This window comes from Hemitrygon akajei, chromosome 18 (assembly GCF_048418815.1).
Source record: "Hemitrygon akajei chromosome 18, sHemAka1.3, whole genome shotgun sequence".
NCBI classification, from domain to species: domain Eukaryota; kingdom Metazoa; phylum Chordata; class Chondrichthyes; order Myliobatiformes; family Dasyatidae; genus Hemitrygon; species Hemitrygon akajei.
The window spans coordinates 14,769,266-14,795,957 of NC_133141.1; the positions used below are offsets into that span (position 1 = coordinate 14,769,266).

General features: G+C 40.2%; 1 protein-coding gene and 1 long non-coding RNA gene across 3 annotated transcripts in view; one reads left to right on the plus strand and one right to left on the minus strand.

Moving 5' to 3' along the window:
• The window catches only part of cdk2 (cyclin dependent kinase 2), a 99,159-nt gene extending 92,682 nt beyond the window's left edge, over nucleotides 1-6,477 (plus strand). For both annotated transcript variants that reach the window (XM_073070917.1, XM_073070916.1), the window contains 2 exons: nucleotides 2,793-2,996; nucleotides 3,584-6,477. In XM_073070917.1, the coding sequence (XP_072927018.1) occupies nucleotides 2,793-2,996; nucleotides 3,584-3,688 (309 nt within the window). In that variant the 3' untranslated portion in view covers nucleotides 3,689-6,477. The remainder of the gene's footprint in view (nucleotides 1-2,792; nucleotides 2,997-3,583) is intronic.
• Nucleotides 211-26,579, minus strand: LOC140741124 (uncharacterized). Its single transcript, XR_012102008.1, has 4 exons — nucleotides 26,495-26,579; nucleotides 5,733-5,820; nucleotides 4,843-5,056; nucleotides 211-404 (listed from the first exon to the last, which is right to left on the minus strand). It is a non-coding gene; the product is annotated as an uncharacterized lncRNA (long non-coding RNA).
• Nucleotides 26,580-26,692: the final 113 nt, after the last annotated feature.

Here is a 26,692-nt window from a genome sequence, read left to right on the forward strand (position 1 = left end):
GAACATTTGGAGAGTAGTGCCTTTTTTTTTAAAAAAAAAAGCTGTCTCTACATGAGAATAATACTTTATTGCCCAATCTTGTTCCATGACTAAATATTTCAGGTGAAATTTAGTTGCTGACCTCTGTTCAAGTTATGTTTTGTAGCAATGTTCATTGTATAAGGGGCAGAATAAATAGAGCTCTTGTGAAATTTACTTTAAAATGGCTTTATTGTTCAAGTATGATACATGGTTCTTGTGTGGTGGGCTCAAGATGTAATGAAACTTGCTGACCCATTCCCATTAGGGTAAAAATTCTTGCCCTCCACGACACATACTTCTGCTTTTTTTGGGTTACATATAGTACATCCACTGTTTCATGGCATCATAAGGCCTCTGGTGGAGCTGTAACTGTGTGCTTCACACTGAGGTTATTGAGGGGAGAAAAAGAGTTCACTGTTAATGAAATATTCAAACTAGTTGATAAATCTGTAACCATTGCACAGCCAGTGTGTGGTGTGTCTATTAGAATTAAATGATATTCTTTTTCATCCGACACTCTAAAATTGTGACCCGACTGCAGAATATGGAACACGAGAGTATACCTTCGTCTGACAAAAGAGTGAAAGCGTATTAGTGGCTCTCATGCTGTGTTAAAACTTAATTAACCTTGCAGACCAATGCTTAGGGAATGCACCAAAAACCACTCGAACTTTTATTGCTTTCTTTCTAAGAATCTTTAAAAAGGCCCTAATGATAAATCATCATTAAAGTATCTTTTTAAATGAACGATGACCACAGTTGATGCATGGGAGATTCTACACACAGTAAAATGATTTGGCATCCTCAATTTACAAAATAAAATCCTGGTTGGGTTGAGTTCTCTTATCTTGACAATTTACTTGTAAACGTTTTGTTGCGTTATGAGGAGACATTATCAGTGCACTGTTAATTGTAGTGTGTCCTCCAATTGCTTGGCCTTTATATATTTATCAATCAGCTGATTGGTTGTCATTACAGAAACTCAATAGTGATGTGGGGGGGGGGGGGTCGTTGTTGACTGGTTGCATGGCAAACTTCGTGCATTGTGGCCTGGAATTTTGCCTGCATTGGTTCATAAATAAGATGGGTGCCTACGTGTTTGTTTACAGAATTGTTCACGGAAAACACCTAGGAATTCTCTTGCATACCACGTGTTTGCTTGCGCCATGACTTTCACTGATGCCCAGTCAAATTTGTGCCCCTTAATCTTCATGGGTAGAGATTAGGGAGAGTTGGTCATATTGCTTGACAGCCAATTGATGTTTTCTCCCAGTTTGCTGCAGTCTCTGCATTGGGTTTTGAGGACCACATTGGTCTCGTCCAATAGCTTGATTTGTTCTTTTGGTCAGTGACGAGATTTCCTCCCTGCATCACAATTGAGTTTCCATAATGACGACCAATCAGTTAATTGATAAATATATAAATGCCAAGCATTCAGAGGACACACTACAATTAACAGTGTACTGACGATATCTCCTCATATGGTGATGAGATGTTTGCAAGTAAATTGCCAAGTTTGGAGAACAACTCCACCCAACCAAGCTACACACTTTCCAAATTGTTTCCAATTAGCTTTCTTTCTTGTGGCTGATGTACAGTAACTAGAGAATAACAATAATTATACATTGAAATGCTTCAGGCAACTAACTGCAAACTGATCGGCAGAGTGTATCAGTGTGATAATTCCTTTATAATGCATGCCAGATAGATTCTAGAACCAGGATCCTCCAGTTTAACATTGAAGGGAGCATCTTGCTACTATATGGAAGACTCATGTCACTGATGCCGTTTGCATTTCAGGAAACCAGCACCACCTACAGCAGGCTCTCCAAAATCTTATCTTTTAATTGCTTACTGATGTATTGGGCTGTTTTACAGGCGTGTAAATGTATTGCCATAATATTTAAGAAAGCATTAAATATAATCCCGGCAGTATACTGGCTGCACTGATCTCTACCGGAACAGCAGCAGAGGCCCTGCAAGTAGTATTGGTGTCCCTGGGCAATAAGGGGAAGATGAGTCCAAGTTCCTTGGCCTTTTTGGAAACTGCTCAAGCTGTTTGAGTTTGAATTAAAGTTTAATTGTCATTCAACCATGCACATGTATGCAGCTAAACAACAGTATTCCTCCAGGGCCAACGTGTAAAACACAGTACATACAGTAACACACAGCGCATATAGTTGCGAAAGAGTACAATTGGCCATAATTTCTTCCTTACTGTTTTTCCTGCCTTTTCTCTCCCTTTTTTTTGGTAGCAATTTTAAATGGTTTCCTGGTATCTTATGGCACGTGTATGAAAAGTAGTGACATGTATACTGTAGCAGCGTAGTTGCCTAAAGTAAACTGCACCAAGAGACAGCAACCTCAGAACATAGGAGGAGGCAAATGTTGAGGGATGAAATCCTGACTTTCTAATCATCCATTTGCCTTAGATGTTAATGCATTACCTACCTGTGACATTTCTGAAAGTCTGGGGCCAAGGTCTTAGGGTTGGAGGGTGTGAGTGGGAAAGGGGCTTGTTTTGCTGTTTGTGTTGTGTTGCTCAATATTGCGGGCATGCTATGTTGGTGCCAGAATATTTGATGACACTTGTGGGCTGCTCCCAGCACATCCTTAGGTTGTGTTAGTTGTTAACACAAATGACACATTTCACTGTGTGTTTTGATGTACATGTGAATCTGAAATTTGAGGATATAGCTTTGATGGCGACTGTTGGAACATAAGAGTGGTTTATGTGAACTTTAGACAATTCTGCTTTTGTTTGGTTTCAGATCACAAGGAGAGCCTTATTCCCTGGAGACTCTGAGATAGATCAGCTGTTTCGCATATTCCGAACCCTTGGAACACCAGATGATTCCATCTGGCCAGGAGTGACGTCCATGCCTGATTACAAGCCCACATTTCCAAGGTGGATTCAACAGGATCTTAGTAAAGTGGTCCCCCCTTTGGATGATATTGGCAGAGATCTGTTGGCGGTGAGTAATAAGAATGGATGTAAGACTTTTAAAACATTGTGTGAGTTGCATGGTGATCAGACTGTAGAACTTAACTCTGGAATGTTAAACATTTGGGAAAGAAATTCTGGTATGTTCATCTGTAGTTTTGGACTAGTTTGAAACTAAGAGCTTAGTGTAGTGTCATATTAAGCCCACTGACAACTTTTACCCTTCAGATTTTGCGAACAAGTAATTGAGAATACAAGCAAATGGAAAGTTTCTACGCTTATACTGATATATCAATGTATAACTTATTAAAATTTTAATAGTTTATACTCAGTTCTGGTACAGGTATGAGCTGTTGGGAAGAGTTTCTGTTTGAAATTAACTGGTGTAAATATTTGGATAGAAATTTATCTTTGGCTGCTAGCGTGAAATGGGTGCTATTTAACACTCCAAGAGATAAATTACAACCTCTGGTGCTCTATTTTCCCTTGCCTTAATTTTAGCATTGCATTTAATAAGTTTTTTAAAACTTACCATGTATTTTTGAAATTCATATGAATTTGAAAGCAGAGGTCATATATTACCAGAAACTGACCAACTTTGATTACTTTTTCTTGCAGAAAATGCTTCAATATGATCCAAGCAAGCGTATCTCAGCGAAGAGTACCCTGTCCCATCCTTTCTTCCAAGATGTGACCAAACCTGTCCCTCACCTTCGAGCTTAAAGTTCAGCCTATCAATTGCTGCTCTGAGGAAGTCTCTTGTAGGGAACTGACAAAAGTGTTTATTTATACTGTCTGCCCAGTCGTTATTCCCAGAAGTGCCAAAGATCCATTTATTTCCCACTAACATCTTTGAGCTTTTATTTACAAATTCTGTCTGATCTTTGTGAACATTCAAATTTAACATTCTTAAAAAATATTGAATATTCTTACATTCATTTGATAAATGGATGACCTCCAGTTACCCTACCTCACGGGACTATAACCAACAGTTTAAAAGCTCCTGGAAAGTGGCTGTGAGTCCATTGTAATACAGAGAGACAGAATAATTGTGCATTTGTGCTTTAAGTCTCTGTTCCTAAAGTGTGTTGTGATTATTTTGACCAATTAACCAAAATAATTTTAAAAAAATCTGACATCTTTTCATCTAAGAGAAAACTAATCTCCATTAAAGAAATAATCTAATGGCTCAGAGGTGCAAATCTCTCTCTGAGCAACGCAAACCAAACAGCTCAGTATGATTCTTCATATTTACTGATTTCAGTCAGAGTGCCACAATTGGCTTGGTTGAGAGAGATGAAAAGACTATGACTTCACTTCCTTGTTATCCAACAACCTTGCTGGCTATTTGCATGTAGGAATACATAACATGAATGCAATAGTTCCTTCAGTTAGATATTTAACCAACATTCATTATCCAGTCTGGCATATGAAGAGTGATCTTCATATGGTAGGTAGAAACTACTCAGTGAGCTTGAAGAGTGAGTGGAGAAGGGATTAAGTCTAGTTTATTGAATAATTAAACTAGACTGTACTGTTAGTCTATTGTGAAACTAAGCCATAAGGAAATCTGGTGCTAAGTTAGCTCATCTCAGCTAGTTTTGCAGTGAGCTCACAGTAATTAATCACAGTTAGTAAGATGAACTTGGTCATCATTTGGGTGTCTGCGGCACAGAATGTGTTTGTGTGAACATAGGTGAAGCATGTCGAGAAAGGTAAGAGATGGGAAGTAGTTAATCTATCAAAAGGCAAATATAAATTTATTGATAATACTTTATTATAATTAGACTAGTAGTGTGTTCACATAGCAGATATGTTATAGTTGTAGCAGTTAGTTTCTTATGGTTAGTCAGGATGGTCACTTTAGATTACTACACCTTGATTAAGTCTAGATTTGAGGTGCTTTTGTCTCTCCCTGCAGGAACATGACTGCTGTCGTTTAGTCATGTAATAGCTGCCTATACTTGTGGGATAGACTGTGCAGTAGGTCCAGGTGGTCCTTCTCTTTCTTGCTGGTCTTGGTCGCGACTCAATTTGGGATGTTGCAACAATTTCAAGAAGCAAATGCTGGTCTTGCATTAATGAAGAATTCTGAAAGGAATAGAGAAGGCGTAAGCAACACGCATGATAAACAGTATCCATTTGCACAGTGGATCCATGCTAATGGTCAGATACTAAATTTGCAGGAAGCTTCTAATTCATTTAGCCTTTAATTCTTGTTAATTTACTTTAGGTTGAATATCCAGTTCCACAAAAGCTTAATTAGGACTTTATAGCATATGATGACACTTAAAGATAAATAAATATGCATTTTTGAACCTTTTAAAACTTTTAATTTGTTGTATGCAACTCCTAACCATAGGCCAGCAAGGGACAATTTTCCAGCGTTTCGAGACTGGCTATAAATATTATTAGCTCCTCACAATATCACCTGAACTCTTACTAAAGTTTAAACCAGTACTTGTGCACGTGAACACAATCTGACTGCTGTTACTTTGGACTGATTTGTAATTAATTGGCCTGCAGCGGTGGTTCAAATTCAGCGACAATGTGTCTTGCAACTCAAACATACTAGGCAATTATACTCGTGTACAGCCTCTGCTGTGCTTTGTTAGTGATTTTCAATTTGCCTAGTGGTCAACGAAACTAGTCCCTCAACATGTCAAACATTGTAACATGGTGAATAAGCTAATAAAGACACCAGCAAGGCCTAAATTGCAAAGCTACTTCCCTGTGACATCCACAAATTGGTCAAAAATATGGTCACCTAATAATTCCCAAGCTTTGTCAATGGGTCTTGGGAAAATCTTGGATGCGGCAACTTATTCCAGAATTATTTTCCGGCTTGCAGACCTCTAAGGGAAAACAAAACAGAATGAAATCATTGACAAGTTGTGTAAAGTGATTAAGCCAAGAGGGCTCTTAGTGATATAAGCCATTGTTCAGTAAGGAAATGAGCAGCACAATAAGGAAAATCCCTGGTTTAGTCCTTACCTGTACTGATTTAGAATATGTTGGTACCTGAATTAGAAAAGAGGGCTAATTGCAGTAAATTTTATTTCGTGTTCCATTGTGAAGTTCCTCAGCCAAACACTCCCACCTTGGTTCTACTTGCCCTATACTGCAGTAACTAATCTATTTCAAACCGAGGCTTATCTAGGTGTATATGTTCAAACAGCTATCTGTTTTATATCTTTAAAAATTTATTCAGATTTATTATCTTTATTACAGAATGTTGTACTTTCTGGTTCTCTTGGTGACCTTTTTTTCTGTGTTCCTTCTCTTTGAGACACTGCCTTGCTGTACAACCAGCCAAAATGTTGATCTTAAATGTAGTGCTTACTACTATCACCAGTTTTTGAGTCCATGGATTAGCATTGTTTGATGTTCTTTTAAAACGTTGGGATTCTTGAGATTTGCAATTACCATGTTTTGAACTTGTGAAAAATTAAAAAAATATTTGTAGTCTAAATTATTTGTGTTATAGAAAAATTAAAAACTGTATCCAGTAACACCTACTTTTGTCTGCATTTTATGTGAACCAGTAAGAGGGCGCACATTTTTGTCTCCCTTTTATGCTTTGAGCAATTTGGACTTCAGTGACCCATCTTTAGTTGGACACTCCAATCTGATTAGGGCTTAAGACATATCACTCTTCAGTAAAACTATGGGCAGCATGTGTTTCATGCTGGTGGCCTGGAAGTAGTGAATATAGCTATTTTATTGTAACTTAGTACTGTAATAATTGGTCATGTGATTTCATCACAATTGTTAATCTTAATGTCAAAAATTATAGAACTGTTGGAGTGAGTTGCTCACTCCTATCACTTGGGTCAGGAGTGTCTTATTAACACCAAAAATAGAAGCCCCTCAGCCCATAATGTTGTGCCAACATTTTAACCAACTCCAAGATCAATCTAACCCTTCCCTCTCAGATTACCCTCCATTTTTCTTTCATCCATGTTCTTAATATGTGGCAGTGCATTCCACATACTACTGTTGTGTTAAAAATAAATAAATAAATCTACTGCTGACATCTCCCCCCCACCCCCCCATACTTTTCTCCAATCACCTTAAAATTATGTCTGCTCGGATTAGCCATTGCCATCCTGGGGAAAAATAGTCTGTGAGCCAGTACGGTTGGTCGGTACCATCTGAGGGGAATAATGCTCAGTGATTTAGAATGTTACCTGGTTTTCAGCACCTAAGTTACAGGGAAAGGTTGAACAAGTTAGGTCTTTATTCTTTGGAGCGTCGAAGGTTGAGGGAAGACTTGATAGAGGTATTTAAAATTATGAGGGGGATAGATAGAGTTGATGTGGATAGGCTTTTTCCATTGAGAGTAGGGGAGATTCAAACAAGAGGACATGAGTTGAGAGTTAAGGGGCAAAAGTTTAAGGGTAACATGAGGAGTGGTAGCTGTGTGAAACGAGCTTCCAGTAGAAGTGGTAGAGGCAGGTTCGGTATTGTCATTTAAAAAAAAAACTGGATAGGTATATGGACAGGAAAGGAATGGAGGGTTATGGGCTGAGTGCAGGCCAGTGGGACTAGATGAGAGTAAGCGTTCGGCACGAACTAGAAGGGCCGAGATGGCCTGTTTCCGTGCTGTAATTGTTATATGGTTATATGATTTTTGGCAAGGTTTACATCTCTAGAGTTAGAAAATATGTGATAGCATTGCACCAGTGTAGCTTTATGTGTGCTATCATGTATTTTATAACACTACCCTAAAATAAGCATTTCTGAAAAGTGGCCAATGTAAAGTACAACATATATATTCAACCTAGTGGTATTTTGTCATCAGTGATCCCTCAACATTGAAATTTGTCACAATGATAGCTGAGCTCAAGCACTTATCATCAAATGTTGTTATAAAATTCTACATTGAAAACTGTCACTGGTGACACTCGCAGTACAGTGCCCAATTTCAATAGAGAATCATTTCATTTTTAGAAAAATATTTGTCCATTGTTTATTTTGGAAAAGTCAATAAAAACCCTAGGACACATTAATCACATGGATTTGTCGAGAATTTATTCAGGAATTTAAATAAGTGATCACCTTTTTGTATATATTCCATATTAACATCACCACGGCAGAAAATGTTACCCCACCCCCCCAAAAGGTAAAAAAAAAACTCATTTGGAGAGATTTTTGGAGTTTTATCAATGTCATGATATTTTCTATATTGTATCAAATCAAAACAATCTTACGCTTTTGTTATAGCATATAGAATTACAATACAATAATTCAAATGTGGGGTTCCACACGGTCACAACCTAGGCCCCATTTGGTTGTAAAATGAATATATTTAATCAAAGACTGCTTTCCAGACTTTTGTAACCTATTAATAATCATAATAATTTTCCAAGTCTTCCACATCTTCATCTGAACTTTCCACACTCTCTGAGGTGGATGCCTGGTTCTCAACAACTGCCAGTCTACAAATGTCAGTACACCTGAGGCCATTTGCAACACACGTACATCTTGGGAGTGAATGTTTTTGAACAGGTAAAGGCCAGTAGATCCAGGATGGCATCGGGTGCTGGCTGGCCTTCCATCCAGTGCACCACCAACTGTTCAGCTTCCTCTTCTCTCTCCATCTTCCATCCTCTGCCATAGGGGCACAGTTTCTCACTTTGGCTGCCTCAAGTACTGTTTGCCAGGATTCATAGTCTTGAGGACTAACTAAATGGAAATCATCTTCTTTTGATGTTTTCCAGTGTATGATACACTATAGATGCTTTGTGCTTATGGCTCTCCATTCTGAAGCAAAGTGATTCAGCTACTCCAGATCTAAATCTACCCTACTCTTCTCACACTAACATTGCTGGTGAAAAAAGCTCCTGCTGCAAAGGTGATATAAATGTGTGTATAAATGGTGGTATACAAATATAAATGTAAAACAGAAGTACATCTTATGTAGTGTATAGTCACTGTGTTGTTACTGGCAGTAATAGATGACATTTGTAGAGATGCTAATTTTAACAACTTTTCTGAAAAACATAGTCTGAGCTATATTTCCACCAATTTTCAAAGACAAAGCGTCAATAATAAGAGAGAACCATCAGTTTGAAGTAGAATGCTTCATTCTGTGCTATGTGTAGTTTTGAAAAGTGTGTTTTGGCATGGGGTTATAAATCGAACGATAACACACAGAAAGTTACCGCCGCTGCAATGCTATCACATATTTTCTAGCACTAGGGGTGTATACCTTGCCAAAAATCACTATAAGCATTATTCCCCCCAGATGGTACCGGCGGCCCAGATTTGGGGTCCTGGCTCATGGACTAAATGGCACTGACTGTCCATACTATCCTTGCCTCATCATCTTGTACATCTCTATCAAGTCACCCCTCGTCCTTCTTTGTTCCAAAGAGAAAAGCCCTAGCCTACTCATCTATCCTCATCTCTAAACCTACAGCATCCAGATAAATATCCTCTGCTCTATCTGAAGCTTCCCCATCCTTCCTATGTGACCAGAACTGAACACAAAATAATGTAATTTATTTTCTCTTACTATACCTACATGTTAACCATAAAATAATCTTAGTAAGTACTTAGCTCTTACTGCATTTATTCATAACAGCGAGTCAGCCAATTAAATTGGAAGTGGGGTGCATCTGCCCTGTCAAACTCTGTAAGAATTCTATATACACAAGAGATTCTGCAGATACTGGAAATCCAGAGTAACACACACAAAATGCTGAAGGAATACAGTCCTAACAAAAAGTCTCAGCCCGAAACATCGACTGTTTATTCACCTCCATAGATGCTGCCCGAGCTGCTGAGTTCCTCCACCATTTTGTGTGGTACTCTGGATTCTCTATATTTCAATGAGGCCACCCCTCTTTCACCAAAACTTTATAAAGGCCCAGTCTGCTTAATCTCTCACACAAATCAATCTGGTGAATATACTTCTCACACAAGTATATCCTTCCTTGGGTAGGGAGACCATACCTGCACATAGCTTTCCTAGGTGCAGTCTAACCAGATTATTCCCCTTCATAGTTAATTTCTTATTGTGGCTACACAATGGGATAAGAAATTTAAAAGCTTGAGCAGACGTGGATTTGAATCCCACCTTGAACAATAAAAAAAAAGGCGAAATCAGTAATGGTGATCATGAAACTACCAGATCACTGTAAAATAAAACCTTTATTAGTTCCCAATTCCTGAAGTTACTTGGTTATTTCAGTACCGAATTTAAAACTAAAATTTTGACATTCAACCCTAATTTGACCTATCAAATGTCCAGAAGGATCGGCACTCCAGTTAATAAATACTTGTGTCTAATGCAAATTAGCTGTCAGGGCTTCATTGAATTTTGCTTATTAAATCAGCATTTTGCATTTGTTTTATCTCATGGATTAATAACAAAGGAAAATTATTCATAGTTCTTGCAACTTCACAAAACAGAGAACATTAATACTAAAAATGAACTTGAAGCCCCCATCACTATAGGAACCATCAACCTTGACGTTATGGATTAAAGATAATGTCCTTGAAATTCCACATGTTGAATTGAGAGCTGGAGTTGCATCATTGAATCGGAGCACACATCCATGTATCCAGAACTGAGCCTGCTGAGATCTGCAAGGTCAATCTATTTAAAACTCCATTGATAGTCGTTTTTTTTTGTACAGAAGGGAGTATTATACAAAAGTGATTAACCCTCTTAAAAAGGAATTTCGGACTGATGGCTGTAATATCAAGCTGGGGTTGCAACACTTAAGGGAGGAATTAGATTGCAATAGTGAAGATGTGGATTTGGGCGATACCATAAATGAGAGGAGTGGGTGTTTTGGAGACCTCTGATCCCAGTTTCAAGTATTTACCTGAAAAGAATGTTTAAGGAAAATATAACTTTGGCACTGGTTACGTGCACCAGCTGTGGGCTGAGTCTGCTTCTCTCATTTGTTGCAGTTACTAGTCGTGTGGGAAGTGGATGCTTCACTAATCTACAGTGCACCCCAGATAATGAGATCTGAGACCAACTGACACATGGACAGGTGAACAGTGGGGCACCAACTGGACTGAACCCTGTGCACTGGCTTACAAACTTGCAAAATAAATGTGAAAGACACACCACTAGTGTGGTAATGGCCCAAGATTAATGCAGGCTACTGTCCTACAGGGAAGTAATTTGTACACAGCATTACAGGAAGTAATTTGTACACAGCAAGGCAATAGAATGCATAATGTACTTTAGTGATGTTGAGTTATGGGATAACTATTGACTATGATTAAGAGTCCTGCTGTTTGAAGAATATCATGGGATCATTTGTTTCCAGAGGGCAAGAGCAACCTTAGTTTAATGTCTCATCTGAAAGCTGGTACCATAGTATAGGTTTTCAGTACTGCAATAGAACACCAAAGAAGAAACTTGCAGCAAAGTAATCTGAAGTTGGACTGTGTTGAGAAGCAGAAAATACCGCACCAAATTTGTCCAAACCAAAACCCCACAAACAGCAATAAAGTTAACAGGCCTGTTTATAGTAATGTTGGTAAAGCAGTATAAATATTGGCCAGACAGCGCAGAGAGCTCTCTTGCACTATCTTGAATAGTATTTTAGGATTTTTCATCTGTACTTGACGGAGCAGATTGGGGTTCAGTTTTAGATAGATAGATAGATAGATACTTTATTCATCCCCATGGGGAAATTCAACTTTTTTCCAATGTCCCATACACTTGTTGTAGCAAAACTAATTACATACAATACTTAACTCAGTAAAAAAAATATGATATGCATCTAAATCACCATCTCAAAAAGCATTAATAATAGCTTTAAAAAGTTCTTAAGTCCTGGCGGTAGAATTGTAAAGCCTAATGGCATTGGGGAGTATTGACCTCTTCATCCTGTCTGAGGAGCATTGCATCGATAGTAACCTGTCGCTGAAACTGCTTCTCTGTCTCTGGATGGTGCTATGTAGAGGATGTTCAGAGTTATCCATAATTGACCGTAGCCTACTCAGCGCCCTTCGCTCAGCTTTATCTCACCTGAAAGGTGACACCTCCAGTTGTGCAGCATTCACTTGGTACAGCAGTGTCAGCCAAGATTACGTAGCCAGCTACTGGAGCGGCGTTTAACCCAAAAGATGTCAGGTAGTATTAAGTTTATTCCAACATATTATAAATTATGAATGAATGAGGGGAAAGGATACTTTTGAACATTGCCATCAAAACATTCTATTTCACAGAGTGCTGATACTTGTAATAGACTCTGGGAGGTGAAAATTCAAAAATCATGTAAAAAGCAATAAAGTGTAGCAGGAGAATGGGGAGGAGGTTGGTAGTGGAAAAACGTTGGATCAATATAACTGGATAAATTAAGATTGGCCAAATGCTCTGCACCTACAGGGATTTCTGCAGCTGTAGTTGGTATCAGCTGGGTGTCTTGCGTTGTCATACTTGAACTTCAAATTGTACCAGTCAACTATTTGAGTGATTTTGAAAATCACTGTTCTATTAAGATACAGCAGTGAGAATTGCTTTTGAAGTCTGAATAATACTGTAATGGAACCAAAATTAGCCTATTACTAAAAAGCTTTTATAGGCTCATTGCCTGGGGAATTAGTATCAGTCTGCTGCAGAAATTGATAATGAATGTTGCTGCCTGAAACCATTTGCCTTTAACAGAGATGTCCTCCTTCAAATTGTCTCTGCCACTCTGTTCCCAGGACGAGGTTTTCCTTTCCAGGATATCAGAGATATCCTCCTTTAAAGAACAAGGTTTCCTTTCCTTCACCTGCATTTCCGTTTTCAGAACATCTGCACTCACCCCATCTTCCCGCTGCCTTAATGTGGATAGAGTCTCTCTTGTCCTTACCTACCACTCCATGAGCCTCTGCATCCAACACAACTTCTGCCATTTTCAATGGGACTCTACCACCAAACACATCTTTACTTCCCCCTCCCAACTCTCCACTTTCCGCAGGAATCACTCCCTCCATGAGTCCCTTGTCCATTTGTCCCTCCCTGCTAATCTCCCTCCTGGCACTTACCCTGCAAGCGGCCAAAATTCTACACCTGCCCGTTCACCTCCATTCAGGGCCCCAAACAGCCCTTCCAGGAGAGACAACACTTCACCTGTGATTCTATTGGAGTCGTCTATTGTGTCCAGTGCTTCCGATGTGGCCTCCTCTACATTGGTGAGACCCATCGTGAATCTGGGGACTGTTTCATCGAGCATCTCTGCTCCATCCGTCAAAAGTGGAACTTCCCAGTGGCCAAACATTTTAATCCAATTCCCATTCCCATTCCAACATTTTGGTCCATGGCCTCCTCTTATGCCAAGATGAGGCCACCCTCAGGGTGGAGGAGCAACACCTTATATTCTGTTTGGGTAGCCTCCAACCTGATGGCATGAATATTGATTTCTCCTTCAGGTAAAAAAAATTCCCTTTCCCTTCCCTCTTCTTCTATTGTCCACTCTGACCTCTTACCTCTTCTCACCTGCCTATCAACACCACCCCCCGGGTCCCCTCCTCCTTCCATTTCTACTATGGTCCTCTCCAGCTAGCCCTTTCCATTCCACCTGGCTTCACCTATCCTCCTTCCCCTTCCCTCACCTTTTTTATTCTAGCGTCTTTTCCTTTCCTTTCCAGTCTTGAAGAGTCTCAACCCAAAAATGTCGACTGTTTATTAATTTCCATACAGGCTGCCTGACCTGCTGAGTTCCTCCAGCATTGTGTATGTGTTACTTTTAACAGATGTTAAACTAGTTTTCACAGAAACAGGCCCATCAGCCCAATGACTCCATGCCAACTATCCAGAACTCATTTACATGAATCCCATTTTATTCTTCCCATATTCCCATGTACCACCCATTACCTACACACCAAGAACAATTTACAAGAGCCGCTTTGGGATGTGGCAGAAAATCTGAGAACTTGGCGGAAACCCACACGTTCACACGAAGAGCATGTGGAACTCCACGTGAACAGCAGTGGAGGTCAGAATTGAACCGAAGTTCCAATGTGTACAAAAAATCATAACATTTTGCAGCAATGATCTTTCAGTAGAACTAGGAAATGTCAGCAATGAGGCATGTTTAATTTGCAGAGAAAGAAGAAAACAATGACAATGGCCTTAAGGGAGGGAGGGAGGAAACCAAGAAAGGCCAGCACAGAAAGTGGAGGGAGCTTATTAGTCACAACTGATCTGTCTGGAGGAGTGTTTCTAAAAAGGGATGAATGCGGATAGAAGACAAGGAAACAAAGCTAAAACTGAGATACAAAACACTGCTATTGATACTACTCAGCAAGTCTGGTAGCATCTGTGGAGAGAGAAATAGAATTGGTGGCAAACATTGATAACCTTTCAGCAGAACTGGCCACAAAAACGCTGGTTATCTGATACTGCAAGATGAGATGCCTTTCCTTGCTTTCATTGGGCTTTACTGAAACAGCACAGGAGGCTGGAGACAGAGGTCAGACTAGAATGGAGAACAACCGTGACAGGCAGCAGGATGTTCAGGGTCAGTCTTGTGGATTGTGCACAATGTGCATTTGATTTCTCCAACACAAAGGAGATCACACTGTGAGCGCCAAACGCAGTGTACCGAATTCAATGAAGTACATGCAAATTGCACATGAAGTGAAAAAATAAGAGAAATTAAAGGATAATCTGCCAAATGTAGAAACTGGTGTGATGGAGCAAAGACAAGACAAACTATATCCTTGCTCAACGTGATATAGAACCATAGAACATTACAGCACAGAAACAGGCCTTTTGGCCCTTCTTGGCTGTGCCGAACCATTTTTCTGCCTAGTCCCACTGACTGCACCTGGACCAGATCCCTCCATACACCTCTCATCTATGTACCTGTCCAAGTTTTTCTTAAATGTTAAAAGTGAGCCCGCATTTACAACTTCATCTGGCAGCTCATTCCACACTCCCACCACTCTGTGTGAAGAAGCCCCCCCCCCCAATGTTCCCTTTAAACTTTTCCCCTTTCACCCTTAACCCATGTCCTCTGTTTTTTTTCTCCCCTAGCCTCAGTGGAAAAAGCCTGCTTGCATTCACTCTATATCTAATTTTATATACTTCTATCAAATCTCCCCTCATTCTCCTACGCTCCAGGGAATAAAGTCCTAACCTATTCAACCTTTCTCTGTAACTCAGTTTCTCAAGTCCCAGCAACATCCTTGTAAACCTTCTCTGCACTCTTTCAACCTTATTAATATCCTTCCAGTAATTCGGTGACCAAAACTGCACACAATTGAAGGGGAGGAGGGGCTGAAAGCAAAAGTACAGTTAAATACTCTGTCAACTATGGTGAAAGGGAAATTATGGTTAAAAAGGGAAGACATCATAACAGCATCGGCATGAAAAGAGTTTTCACAGAACCGCTCTTTGGTAGTCCCTTGGGATCAAACATGACTTGCTTTCATTTGAGTTCTGAGGTGGCTGACGTGGGAATGACAGATTCCATCATAGATAGGAAGTGCCTGAAGAGATGGGTGGCTGGGTAATTTAGGAAGTGCACATCTCACTCTGTGGGTTTTTGATGCGTATCCTTGAACTTCTTAATATTATCCCAAACAGTTGCAATACTGGATGTTTCTCAAAGCTATCAGAATAGTTACACTGTATTGGTGCTGCTTCCTGCTTTGTACTGAATTTGAAAGTTTTATCATCTTTGCTGCCAATTTCCACTGCTCTCATTTTCATATCTAATATCTGATTTTTCCATTTCTGTTCTTTTTTCTCTCCATCTCATGGGATAAGACCAATATCAAATGCGTGAACATTACCACTGACAACTCTGCTTTCTGAAAGGACTTCATTCTCCTGCTTCCCCAGCTCTCTTGCATCTGTTCTGATGATGATACCCTCCCTACTGTGCTTCCAAGATCTCTTCCTTTGTCCCTAAAAATGATTTTTGCCTGCATATTTCTATTTTCTGTATTTGCTGTCAGCTTCTCTCATCCTGCTCAATGCTTTATGGGCTTCCATTTCACCTTTATTTTCCACCCAACTAGTTTCCATATTCAGCAGATTTTCCTCTGTAATTCACCATCTTATTACTTATTACTTTACTTTATTGTCACCAAACAATTGATACTAGAGCGTACAATCATCACAGCGATACTTAATTCTGCACTTCGCGCTCCCTGGAGTACAAATCGATAGTAAATATAATAAAAATTTAAATTATAAATCATAAATAAAAAAATAGAAAAGGGAAAGTAAGGTAGTGCAAGTCAGGTCCAGATATTTGGAAGGTACGGCCCAGATCCGGGTCAGGATCTGTTCAGCAGTCTTATCACAGTTGGAAAGAAGCTGTTCCCAAATCTGCCGTACGAATCTTCAAGCTCCTGAACCTTCTCCCGGAGGGAAGAGGGACAAAAAGTGTGTTGGCTGGGTGGGTCTTGTCCTTGATTATCCTGGCAGCACTGCTCCGACAGCGTGCGTTGTAAAGTGAGTCCAAGGATGGAAGATTGGTTTGTGTGATGTGCTGGGCTGTGTTCACGATCTTCTGCAGCTTCTTCCGGTCTTGGACAGGACAACTTCCATACCAGGTTGTGATGCACCCTAGAAGAATGCTTTCTACAGTGCACCTATAAAAATTAGTGAGGGTTTTAGGGGACAGGCCAAATTTCTTCAGCTTTCTCAGGAAGTAAAGACGCTGGTGGGCCTTCTTGGCAGTGGACTCTGCTTGGTTAGACCAAGTCAGGTCATTTGTGATATTCACCCCGAGGAACTTAAAGCTTTTGACCTGTTCCACCTGTGCACCACCGATGTAGATGGGGTCGTGCGGTCCGCTACTCCTTCTGAAGTCAACAACCAATTCCTTCGTCTTGCTAACGTTGAGAGATAGGTTATTGTCTTCGCACCATGCCACCAGGTTCTTAATTTCCTCTCCACACTTAAACTCATCATTACTCAAGATACGGCCTACAATTGTGGTGTCATCAGCAAACTTATATATTGAGTTCGATGGAAACTTGGCTACACAATCATGGGTGTACAGTGAGTACAGCAGGGGGCTGAGTACACAGCCTTGTGGGGCACCGGTGCTCAGAGTGATATCTTCAACATGATACCACGACCAGACACAACTCTCCCATTGCCCTTGCTCTTTACAGCATTCTAATGGGATTGTACCCTCTGCGACTTTTGGTGCATTCTCCCAACTCCAGCAACACCCCCTCCCTTTGTAGCACCTCTGTTAGTTTACCACTTACCTTCCACCATCCAAGGACTCTTGTTGATGTGCCCTCCTCTATGTTGGAGAACCCAGATGCAAATTGGGTGATGCCTTTTCAGAATATTTCTGTTCAATTCACAATTAACTGCCTGTCACTTGAAGTTCTCTACCCAATTCCCATCACTACCTATGTTTCTACCTTCCTGCACATTTCCAACAAAGCCCAACATCAACTTGAGGAACAGGATCCTTTGACTTGCATTGGAGCCCTCAGAACTCAACAGTGAATTCATTGACAGATAACCAGTCTAACTAGTTTGTATCAAAACTGGCCTGTTCTGAAGAAAGATCATCAACCTGTAATATTAACTCAATTTTTCTCTCTCTACTGATGTGACTTTTATTTCAGATTTTCAGCAGATGCGGTGTTTTGCATCTAACAGTTCCAATTTTGATTCTGTTTCTCTCTGGTGCCTTCATTCCTTTCTTTCTATTTACGGCAGGTGTTCCCAACCTAAGGTCCATGGACTCCTAGATTAATGGTAAGGTTGGAAACCCCTGATTTACGCCTTCCCCAGAGAGATCATCTGTGATTAACAAGACTTACCTAATGTCTCTCTGCCAGCACCACTTCCACCACTGTTATTCAGTCTCTTGGTCTCCATCTTCTTTGTTCTCTCCCCTTTTTGTTTGTTTGATTTCTAATATTTCCTCGTTTTGATAAAAGGTTTGAAACAAGTCAGTTTCTCTCTCCAGAAAGTGCTGCCTGACGTACTGATTACTTTCAGCATTCTGATTTATTTAAAATGCATTTAAAAACAAATGTTAAAGTAAAGCTTCCATTTCTGCTGGGCTTTTCACAACTTGAGATGAGATTTTACACAGCTTGACAGCTAATTAATAAAGTTTGGTTTAAGTTGTAATGTCAGAAATGCGTCAGTCACATTGTACAGTGAATACAATCACAAATAGCAATAGGATAAAAGTCCAAATAATTGTGTTGTTAATTTTTAATTATGTCATTTAAGGGTTAGATCCCAGGATGTGAGTGATCTCCTTATGAAGTGCTTAAGAATCTTAAATGTTCAGCTGACTGGGATAATGCAGCTTTGATGTAACATTTCATTGGAAAGTCAGCACACCTTCAATGCATGGCTGACATCTAAACTTAGAAAACCATTTCAAGGCAATTCACAGAACCAGAGCAACACACACAAAATGCTGGAGGAACTCAGCAGGCTAGGTAGCATCAATGGAAAAAAGTACAGGTTTCAAAGCTATATCAGAGAAATGTATAAAATATACACCCTGAAATGCTTGTTCTTCACAACCATCTGCGAAAAACAGAGGGGTGCCCCAAAGAATGAATGACAGTTAAATGTTAGAACCCCAAAGTTCCCCCCAGCTCCCCCCTCCCTTCCAAGCGTAAACAGCAGCAAGTAACGATCCCCTCCCCCCACCAGCTAAAAAAAGCATCGGCACCCCCCCCACCGAGCACTCAAGTGTGCCTCAAAGCATCAATAAAGACACAGACTTACAGTACCCCAAAGACTACTCGTTCACCCAGCATTCAACGTACCACAGGCTCTCTCTCTCTCTCCCTAATAAGGGAGAAAGAGATGTCTCCGTTTCACAGTGAGAGGGGAGGCATAACAAACAACTCACTGGTTTACGATGTTAAAAGTCCACCACATCGCTTTTTCCGAGCTCTGTGTCCAAAGGTCTTGGGTGAGATATATAGCTCAGCTACTCACTCTGAATAAGGAGATAGTGGGTTCATTTCCCACCTCAAAAATCCATGATAAGTTTTGGTTCAGTGAACAGCACTCTTACCTCCAATTCAGGTTGTTATGAATTTGAAATTCATTTACTTGAGTACAAAATCTATGCTCCAAAAGTGGTCTAAATGATCCCATGCAGTTCCTGAGAGAACACATTTGTGATTACAACACTTCGCTAATTATGAAATGCGCTTTAGTCCAATAACTTTCGCATAACTAGTGAAAAAATAAAATATATATTTTTTCCCCAAGTGCAGCAGGATATTAGGATAAGATATTGTGCTAAGCACTGGAGCCTATGAAATACTTCAGTATTCAGTAATAGAAAAATAAAACTGCAGATTCTGGAATCTGAAATGAGCAAAAATGCTGGAAGGATTCAGCCTTTCAGACAATATCTATGGAAAGAGAAAACAGTTAATGTTTCATCAGACCATGACTTCCAGAAGGGCCTGTACTGTCCTGTATTTCTAAATAAGTAAACAAATTCCCTTCAATTCTGATGGAGGATCTCTGACCTGGGTTCTTTTTACACAGATGCTATTTGACTGGCTTGTGTTCTTCCAGCATTTCTGTTTTTTTTTCATGATATACTTTACCTGGGAATGTTTGACACTGAAATTAAGAGCCTAAAATGACAACATTTTTTTAACTCCTTATACTCCTTGTTGAGCAGGTTGGCACTTTTTTCCACTAGAGCGTGAGAGAATGAGGAAGTGTAATGAGGGAGAATCTTATAGAGGTGTATAAAATCATAAGGGTTGTAGATAAAATCATGAGGGATAATGCACAGAGATCCCCCCCCCAGGGTTGAGAAGCCAAGAACTAGAGGGTATATGTTTAAGGTGGGGGGGGGAATAGGAACTTGAGGGCAACATTTTCACACAATAGTGGTCAGTAAATGAAATGACATGCCTGAGGCATTGGGCAGGTACATGGATATAGTAAAGGTTTTTAGGGATGTGGGCCAAACATGGCAAATGAGACTAGTTTAGTTGGGAATCTTAGTTGGCATGGTCCAATATGACCCAAGTCCTGTTTCTGTGCTATATTACACTATGACAGTGAAATCCTTGCCTTGATATTCACAAAAAAGGACACAAAATGCATAAAAACATGGTTAACTGGAATTTGCTGATTAACCCTGAGATTAGAACGTTGTCTCTGAATATCACATCTCACAAATTGATTTTCCAACAGTTCCTGCCAAGAATACAAAGTACAAATGTGTATATCAAGTCCTCGACTTATCCTAGTGGTTATTCCAGGTTTAATAACGGAAACAATTCAAAATAGCACTGTGTTAAGTTTCAACCTTTGCTGAAAGGTAACAAATTTTGAGGCATTGAACATGGGGGGGGAAACTGGATCTAGGGAATTTCTACGGGAAAGAGATGCTCAAGTTCCCAACTGTAGTAAATGGAAAGGCAACTTGCAGGAAGAAGCCAGAATAGTAAGTAGCCCTTTCTTAGTCCCAATTTTAGAGAATCTGAAATATAGATAATTTCCAAAGCAGAAACAGTAACCATGTAAATTCTGACATATTGCAATAATCTTACTGGGAATTCTGTATATTAAGTATAGACACATGCTTTGTATCTTGACTTGCAGTTATTGATGTATCAACTGTGTGTCAGGCTGTTAACCTTCAATATTCAGATGCACTTTTCACTTTCTCTGATCAGAATCCGGGTTAATATCACCGTATACGTCGTGAAATTTGTTAACTTTGCGGCAGCAGTACAATGAAATACATGATAGTAGAGAGAAAACTGAATTACAGTAAGTATATATACACTAAATAGTTAAATTAAACATGCAGTGCAAAAACAGAAATAAAAAAAAGTATTGAGGTAGTGTTCATGAGTTTAATATCCATTCAGAAGTCAGAAAGCGAGGGGAAGAGGCTATTCCCGAATTGTTGAATGTGTACCTCCTTCCTGATGGTAACAACCAGAAGAGGGTATACTGATACATACTGATGCTATAGTTCCATGGAAGTCCAGATTATTTGTCTCAGAAATTTATCTGCAGTTTGCACAAAAAATACATTGAATGATTCAAAAGGGGCAACATAGAAACAGCTGAAGTCACAGAGAGGCCTTCTAAAGCCACAGGCAGAATATGGATTTATTTTGGTAACTGCTTCATTAGCCAATCTTTCTTTTCCAATAGAATCACACAGTACAGGACATTCAGCCAATCACATCTGTGTCAGTTTGAAAGAGCTATCCAATTAGTCCTTAATAGTGTTCCTCAAGCAAAGCCAAACAATGAATTTACCATTGGTTTGTAGAGCCTTGAGTTTTTCCCATCAAACTATAGAACATTACAGCACAGAAACAGGCCCTTCGGCCCTTCTTGGTTGTGCCGAACCATTTTTCTACCTAGTCCCACTGACCTGCACCATATCCCTCCATACACCTCTCATCCATGTACCTGTCCAAGTTTTTCTTAAATGTTAAAAGTGAGCCCGCATTTACCACTTCATCTGGCAGCTCATTCCACACTCCCACCACTCTCTGTGTGAAGAAGCCCCCCCCCCCCCAATGTTCCCTTTAAACTTTTCCCCCTTTACCCTTAACCCATGTCCTCTGGTTTTTTTTCTCCCCTAGCCTCAGTGGAAAAAGCCTGCTTGCATTCACTCTATCTATACCCGTCATAACTTTGTACACCTCTATCAAATCTCCCCTCATTCTCCTACGCTCCAGGGAATAAAGTCCTAACCTATTCAACCTTTCTCTGTAACTCAGTTTCTCAAGTCCCAGCAACATCCTTGTAAACCTTCTCTGCACTCTTTCAACCTTATTAATATCCTTCCTGTAATTCGGTGACCAAAACTGCACACAATACTCCAAATTCGGCCTCACCAATGCCTTATACAACCTCACCATAACATTCCAACTCTTATACTCAATACTTTGATTTATAAAGGCCAATGTACCAAAAGCTCTCTTTACGACCCTATCTACCTGTGATGCCACTTTTAGGGAATTATGTATCTGTATTCCCAGATCTCCCTGTTCTACTGCACTACTATCTTTACTGTGTTTGGCTTTCTGTTGCTCTCAGTGATTTCTACAGGAAAGAAATATTTTCTTTCTAGCTGGTGTTACTGTAGGCTGTATTTTTCAATTCTTATCTGGCACCTTAAACTATTAAAGTACAGCGCATTGAGAAAAGTTGGATAGAGAGGATTGGTCTTTTAATTTTAGGACTCTTCCCCCACTCCAGAATTATCAATGCAGTACTGCCCTCCTAAAAGTACTTTTATTTGGATGAGATACCAATTTTAGACCCTATCCATTCTCATGTAGATGATCTGGTATTATTATTAAAAAGCAAGCAGTACTACCATAAGCAACAATCCTTCCTCAATGGACATCACTAAAGGCTTTAGATGATCTGAGCAATGGGATCAACATGCATGAAACAGCACACCCTAAAGCCTTCATCATCATTTTGGGAGACTTTAACCTGGCTAGTCTGAAAAAATCACTAAGCAATTACCATCAACAGATCACTTGCAATACCAGAGGAGACAACACACCGGACCATTGCTACACTACCATCAAGAATGCCTACTGTGCTATTCCATGACCTCACTTCGGGAAGTCTGATCACCTGGCTGTACTTCTACTCCCTGAGTATAGGCAGAGACTGAAGACTGCAACACCAGCAGTGAGGACCAAGAAGGTTTGGACAAGGGAAGCACAGGAGCGCCTACAGGACTGATTTGAATCGGTGGACTGGACTGTATTCAGGGATTCATCTTCAAACCCAGATGAGTATGCTGCAGTTGCTACCGACTTCATTAAAACCTGTGTGGATGAGTGTGTGCCCACAAAGACTTACTGTACATTCCCAAACCAAAAGCCATGGATGAACCAGGAGGTATGTCATCTGCTGAAGGCTAGATCTGTGGCATTCAAGGCTGGCGACACAGGTCTGTACCAGAAAACCAGGTATGATTTGTGGAGGGCTATTTCAAGGGCGAGGAGACAATTTCGAATGAGGTTGGAGGCGACATCAGATGTATGACAACTCTGGCAGGGTCTGCATGACATTACTTCCTACAAAGCGAAACCCCATAACATGAATGGCACCGATGCTTCACTACCAGGTGAACTCAACGCCTTCTATGCCCGCTTTGAAAGGGAGAACACAACTACAGCTGTGAAGATCCCCGCTGCATCTGATGACCCTGTGATCTCTGTCTTGGAGGCCGATGTTAGGTGAACCCTCGCAAGGCAAAAGGTCCCGATGGAGTACCTAGTAAGGCTCTGAAAACTCGTGCCTACCAACTGGAGGGACACGTTCAACCTCTCACTGCTACAAGTGGAAGTTCCCCATTTGCTTCAAAAAGGCAACAATATATCAGTGCTTAAGAAGAATAATATGGGCTGCCTTAATGACTATCACCCGGTAGCACTCACATCGACAGGGATGAAATGCTTTGAGAGGTTGGTCATGACTAGACTGAACTCCTGCCTCAGCAAGGACCTGGACCCACTGCAATTTGCCTACCATCACAATAGGTCAACGGCAGATGCAATCTCAATGGCTCTCCATACGGATTTAGACCTCCTGGACAACACAAACACCTATGTCAGGATGCTGTTCATCGACTATAGCCCAGCATTTAATACCATCATTCCCACAATCCTGGTTGAGAAGTTACAGAACCTGGGCCTCTGTAATTGGATCCTCGACTTCCTAACCAGAAGACCACAATCTGTGCAGATTGGTGATAACATATCCTCTTTGCTGACGATCAACACTGGCGCACCTCAGGGGTGCGTGCTTAGCCCACTGCTCTACCCTCTCTATATACACATGACTGTGTGGCTAGGCATAGCTCAAATACCATCTATAAATTTGCTGACGATACAACCATTGCTGGTAGAATCTCAGGTGGTGACGAGAGGGCGTACAGGAGTGAGATATGCCAACTAGTGGAGTGGTGCTGCAGCAACAACCTGGCACTCAATGTCAGTAAAATGAAAGAGCTGATTGTGGACTTCAGGAAGGGTGAGGCGAAGGAACACATACCAATCCTCATAGAGGGATCAGAAGTGGAGAGAGTGAGCAGTTTCAAGTAACCTAACCTGGTCCCAACATATCGATGCAGCTATAAAGAAGGCAAGACAACGACTATACTTCATTAGGAGTTTGAAGAGATTTGGTATGTCAACAAATACACTCAAAAACTTCTATAGGTGTACCGTGGAGAGCATTCTGACGGGCTGCATCACTGTCTGGTATGGGGGGGGGGAGGAGTGCACAAGACTGAAAGAAGCTGCAGAGGGTCATAAATTTAGTCAGCTCCGTTTTGGGTACTCGCCTACAAAATACCCAGGACATCTTCAAGGAGTGGTGTCTCAGAAAGACAGCATCCATTATTAAGGATCTCCAGCACCCAGGGCATGCCCTTTTCTCACTGTTACCATCAGGTAGGAGGTACAGAAGCCTGAAGACACACACTCAGTGATTCAGGAACAGCTTCTTCCCCTCTGCCATCTGACTCCTAAATGGACATTGAACTCATGAATACTACATCACTTTTTAAATATTGTTTTTGCACAATTTTTTAATCTATTCAACATATACTGTAATTTATTTATTTATTTATCATTATCATTTCTTCTTCTAGATTATGTATTGTATTGAACTGCTGCTGCTAAGTTAACAAATTTCACGACACATGTCGGTGGTAATAAACCTGATTCTGATAAAGTCGACTACCCCATCTAATTGGGTGGACAGGTTGATTAATTGGACTTCCTGAAGGAATTTGACCAAATTTTTCATTAAGGGATTGTTAGTTAAAGTTGAAGCTTGTGGAATGGAAAGCGAATTATTTATCAAGCTGGGAAATTGGCAGAGCGGAAAGAGAGGAGACTGGGGATAAAGGACAGGTAGCCACATTGGCAGTAATGGATCTGTTTGGGGCTCCCAGCTATTTTCTGCATTTATAACTGACACATATGGAACTTTCTATACATGTTCTAAGTGTGCTGACAACACAAAGACTGGTGGCATTATAATTAGTGTAGAATGAAGCAATAAATTACTAAGAGATATCAATAGATTAAGCAAGTAAGCAAAACTGTAATAAATGGATTTTAACTTTGTAAAATCTGGGTCGTTCACTTTAGAATAAAGGATAGTCAAACCAAATGGCAACTGGAAGCAATGGATGGTCAAAGAAAATAGAATGTTGATCAGTAAAATATGGACAGGTCAAGAAAATAGTCAAAATGGTCGATGGGATGCTGTTTTCTTTATCTAGAAGACCGAAGTTCAAAAGGCTGGAAGTCATGATACAGCTATGCAGAGCCATGGTATACTATAGCTGGAGAACTGTGAGCACTTCTGTGCACAACACTTTAGGGAGGATATATTGGCCTTTGAGAAAGTATGGATTTCTATAATGTAGAATCATCAAAATCATATATGGACTCAGTTAAATTAGGAGATTGCATGAACTAGAATTGTATTCCCTAGAATTTAGAAGATTATGGGATGACTGAATTTACAAGGGGACCTTGCAGGATAGAATAAAAGGAAAGTATTTTCACCAGTTGGGGTGTCTAAATATTATAGCCAGGCCTTTCAGGAGTGAAATTAGGAAACATTTCTGTTCATAGGGTAAGGTGACAGAATTTTGAAGTTTTATGCAAATTGCAATCTGTGCTGGTTCTAAGTCTGAGATTTACTGATCTTTGTTACTTAGGGTCTCGGCCTGAAACATTGACTCTTTATTCCTCTCCATAGATGCTGCCTAACCTATTGAGTTCCTCCATCATTTTGTGTTTTAATCTCTGTTACTTCCCCAGCATGCTCTTCTGGATTCCTTATTGCACCAGGGTCAATCCCTTAGCTTAATTGCCATATTAAGTTTTAGGGATACTCTTAGTTATGAGTTGGAATAAGTTTCTGCTGACCTCCATTCTAAGTTTATGTTATTTAGCACAATCTGATACCACACAATATGATAAAAGGGTTTCCTCAGTGTTAAAGCAGGAAGACATTGTAGGCACTCTTAACAATGCTTCAGGGGGCAAATACACCTCAAACAGGTAAAATAATGAGGATGAGGTCAGGTAGGTTTATCCTGCATGTTGCTTCACTCAGTTTGCCAGGTATGATCTTTAGGACTCAGCTGGCTGAGGCATTGCAGTGCCATGCGCAGAGTACATTCTGTGGTCCTTCTTCCAAACTGGATGGTCTATCCTGTTTAATCCTTAGTCTGTTTTAACGCAGAAATTGTGATTCAACTGAAAGGCTTGCTGAGCTAATTAAGAGTCAACCACATTGGAGTCACAGAGAGATAAGATGGATAAATATGCCAGATTTCTTTACCTTGAAGGACATTTGTGAATCAGGTAGGGCTTTGCAATAGCTTCATGGTCACCAATACTGAGACTAGTTGCTCTTTAAAAAGTCACATGTTATTTAGTTTACTTAATTTCAATTCCACAGATTATCAATTCATGCCTCCGGATTACTAGCCCAGTAAATTAAAACATAACGATTTAACTTGGTAAAATATTACAATATATATATTTACATTCTTTGTGTGACCTCACCATTTCTATCACACCCGACATCAAGGAAGCTATGAGCCTCCATAACAGCCAAGCTTGATAACGGAAGTCCCACCTTTACGGCACGGCTCCTCTCTGATTGATTCGCCTCTCAAGTCACCTCTCAAAAGGTAGTCCTTCAGTGGCCAAACTAACCGTCAATCACAAGGATTCTTCACTGTGACTTTCCGTCTGATCAGA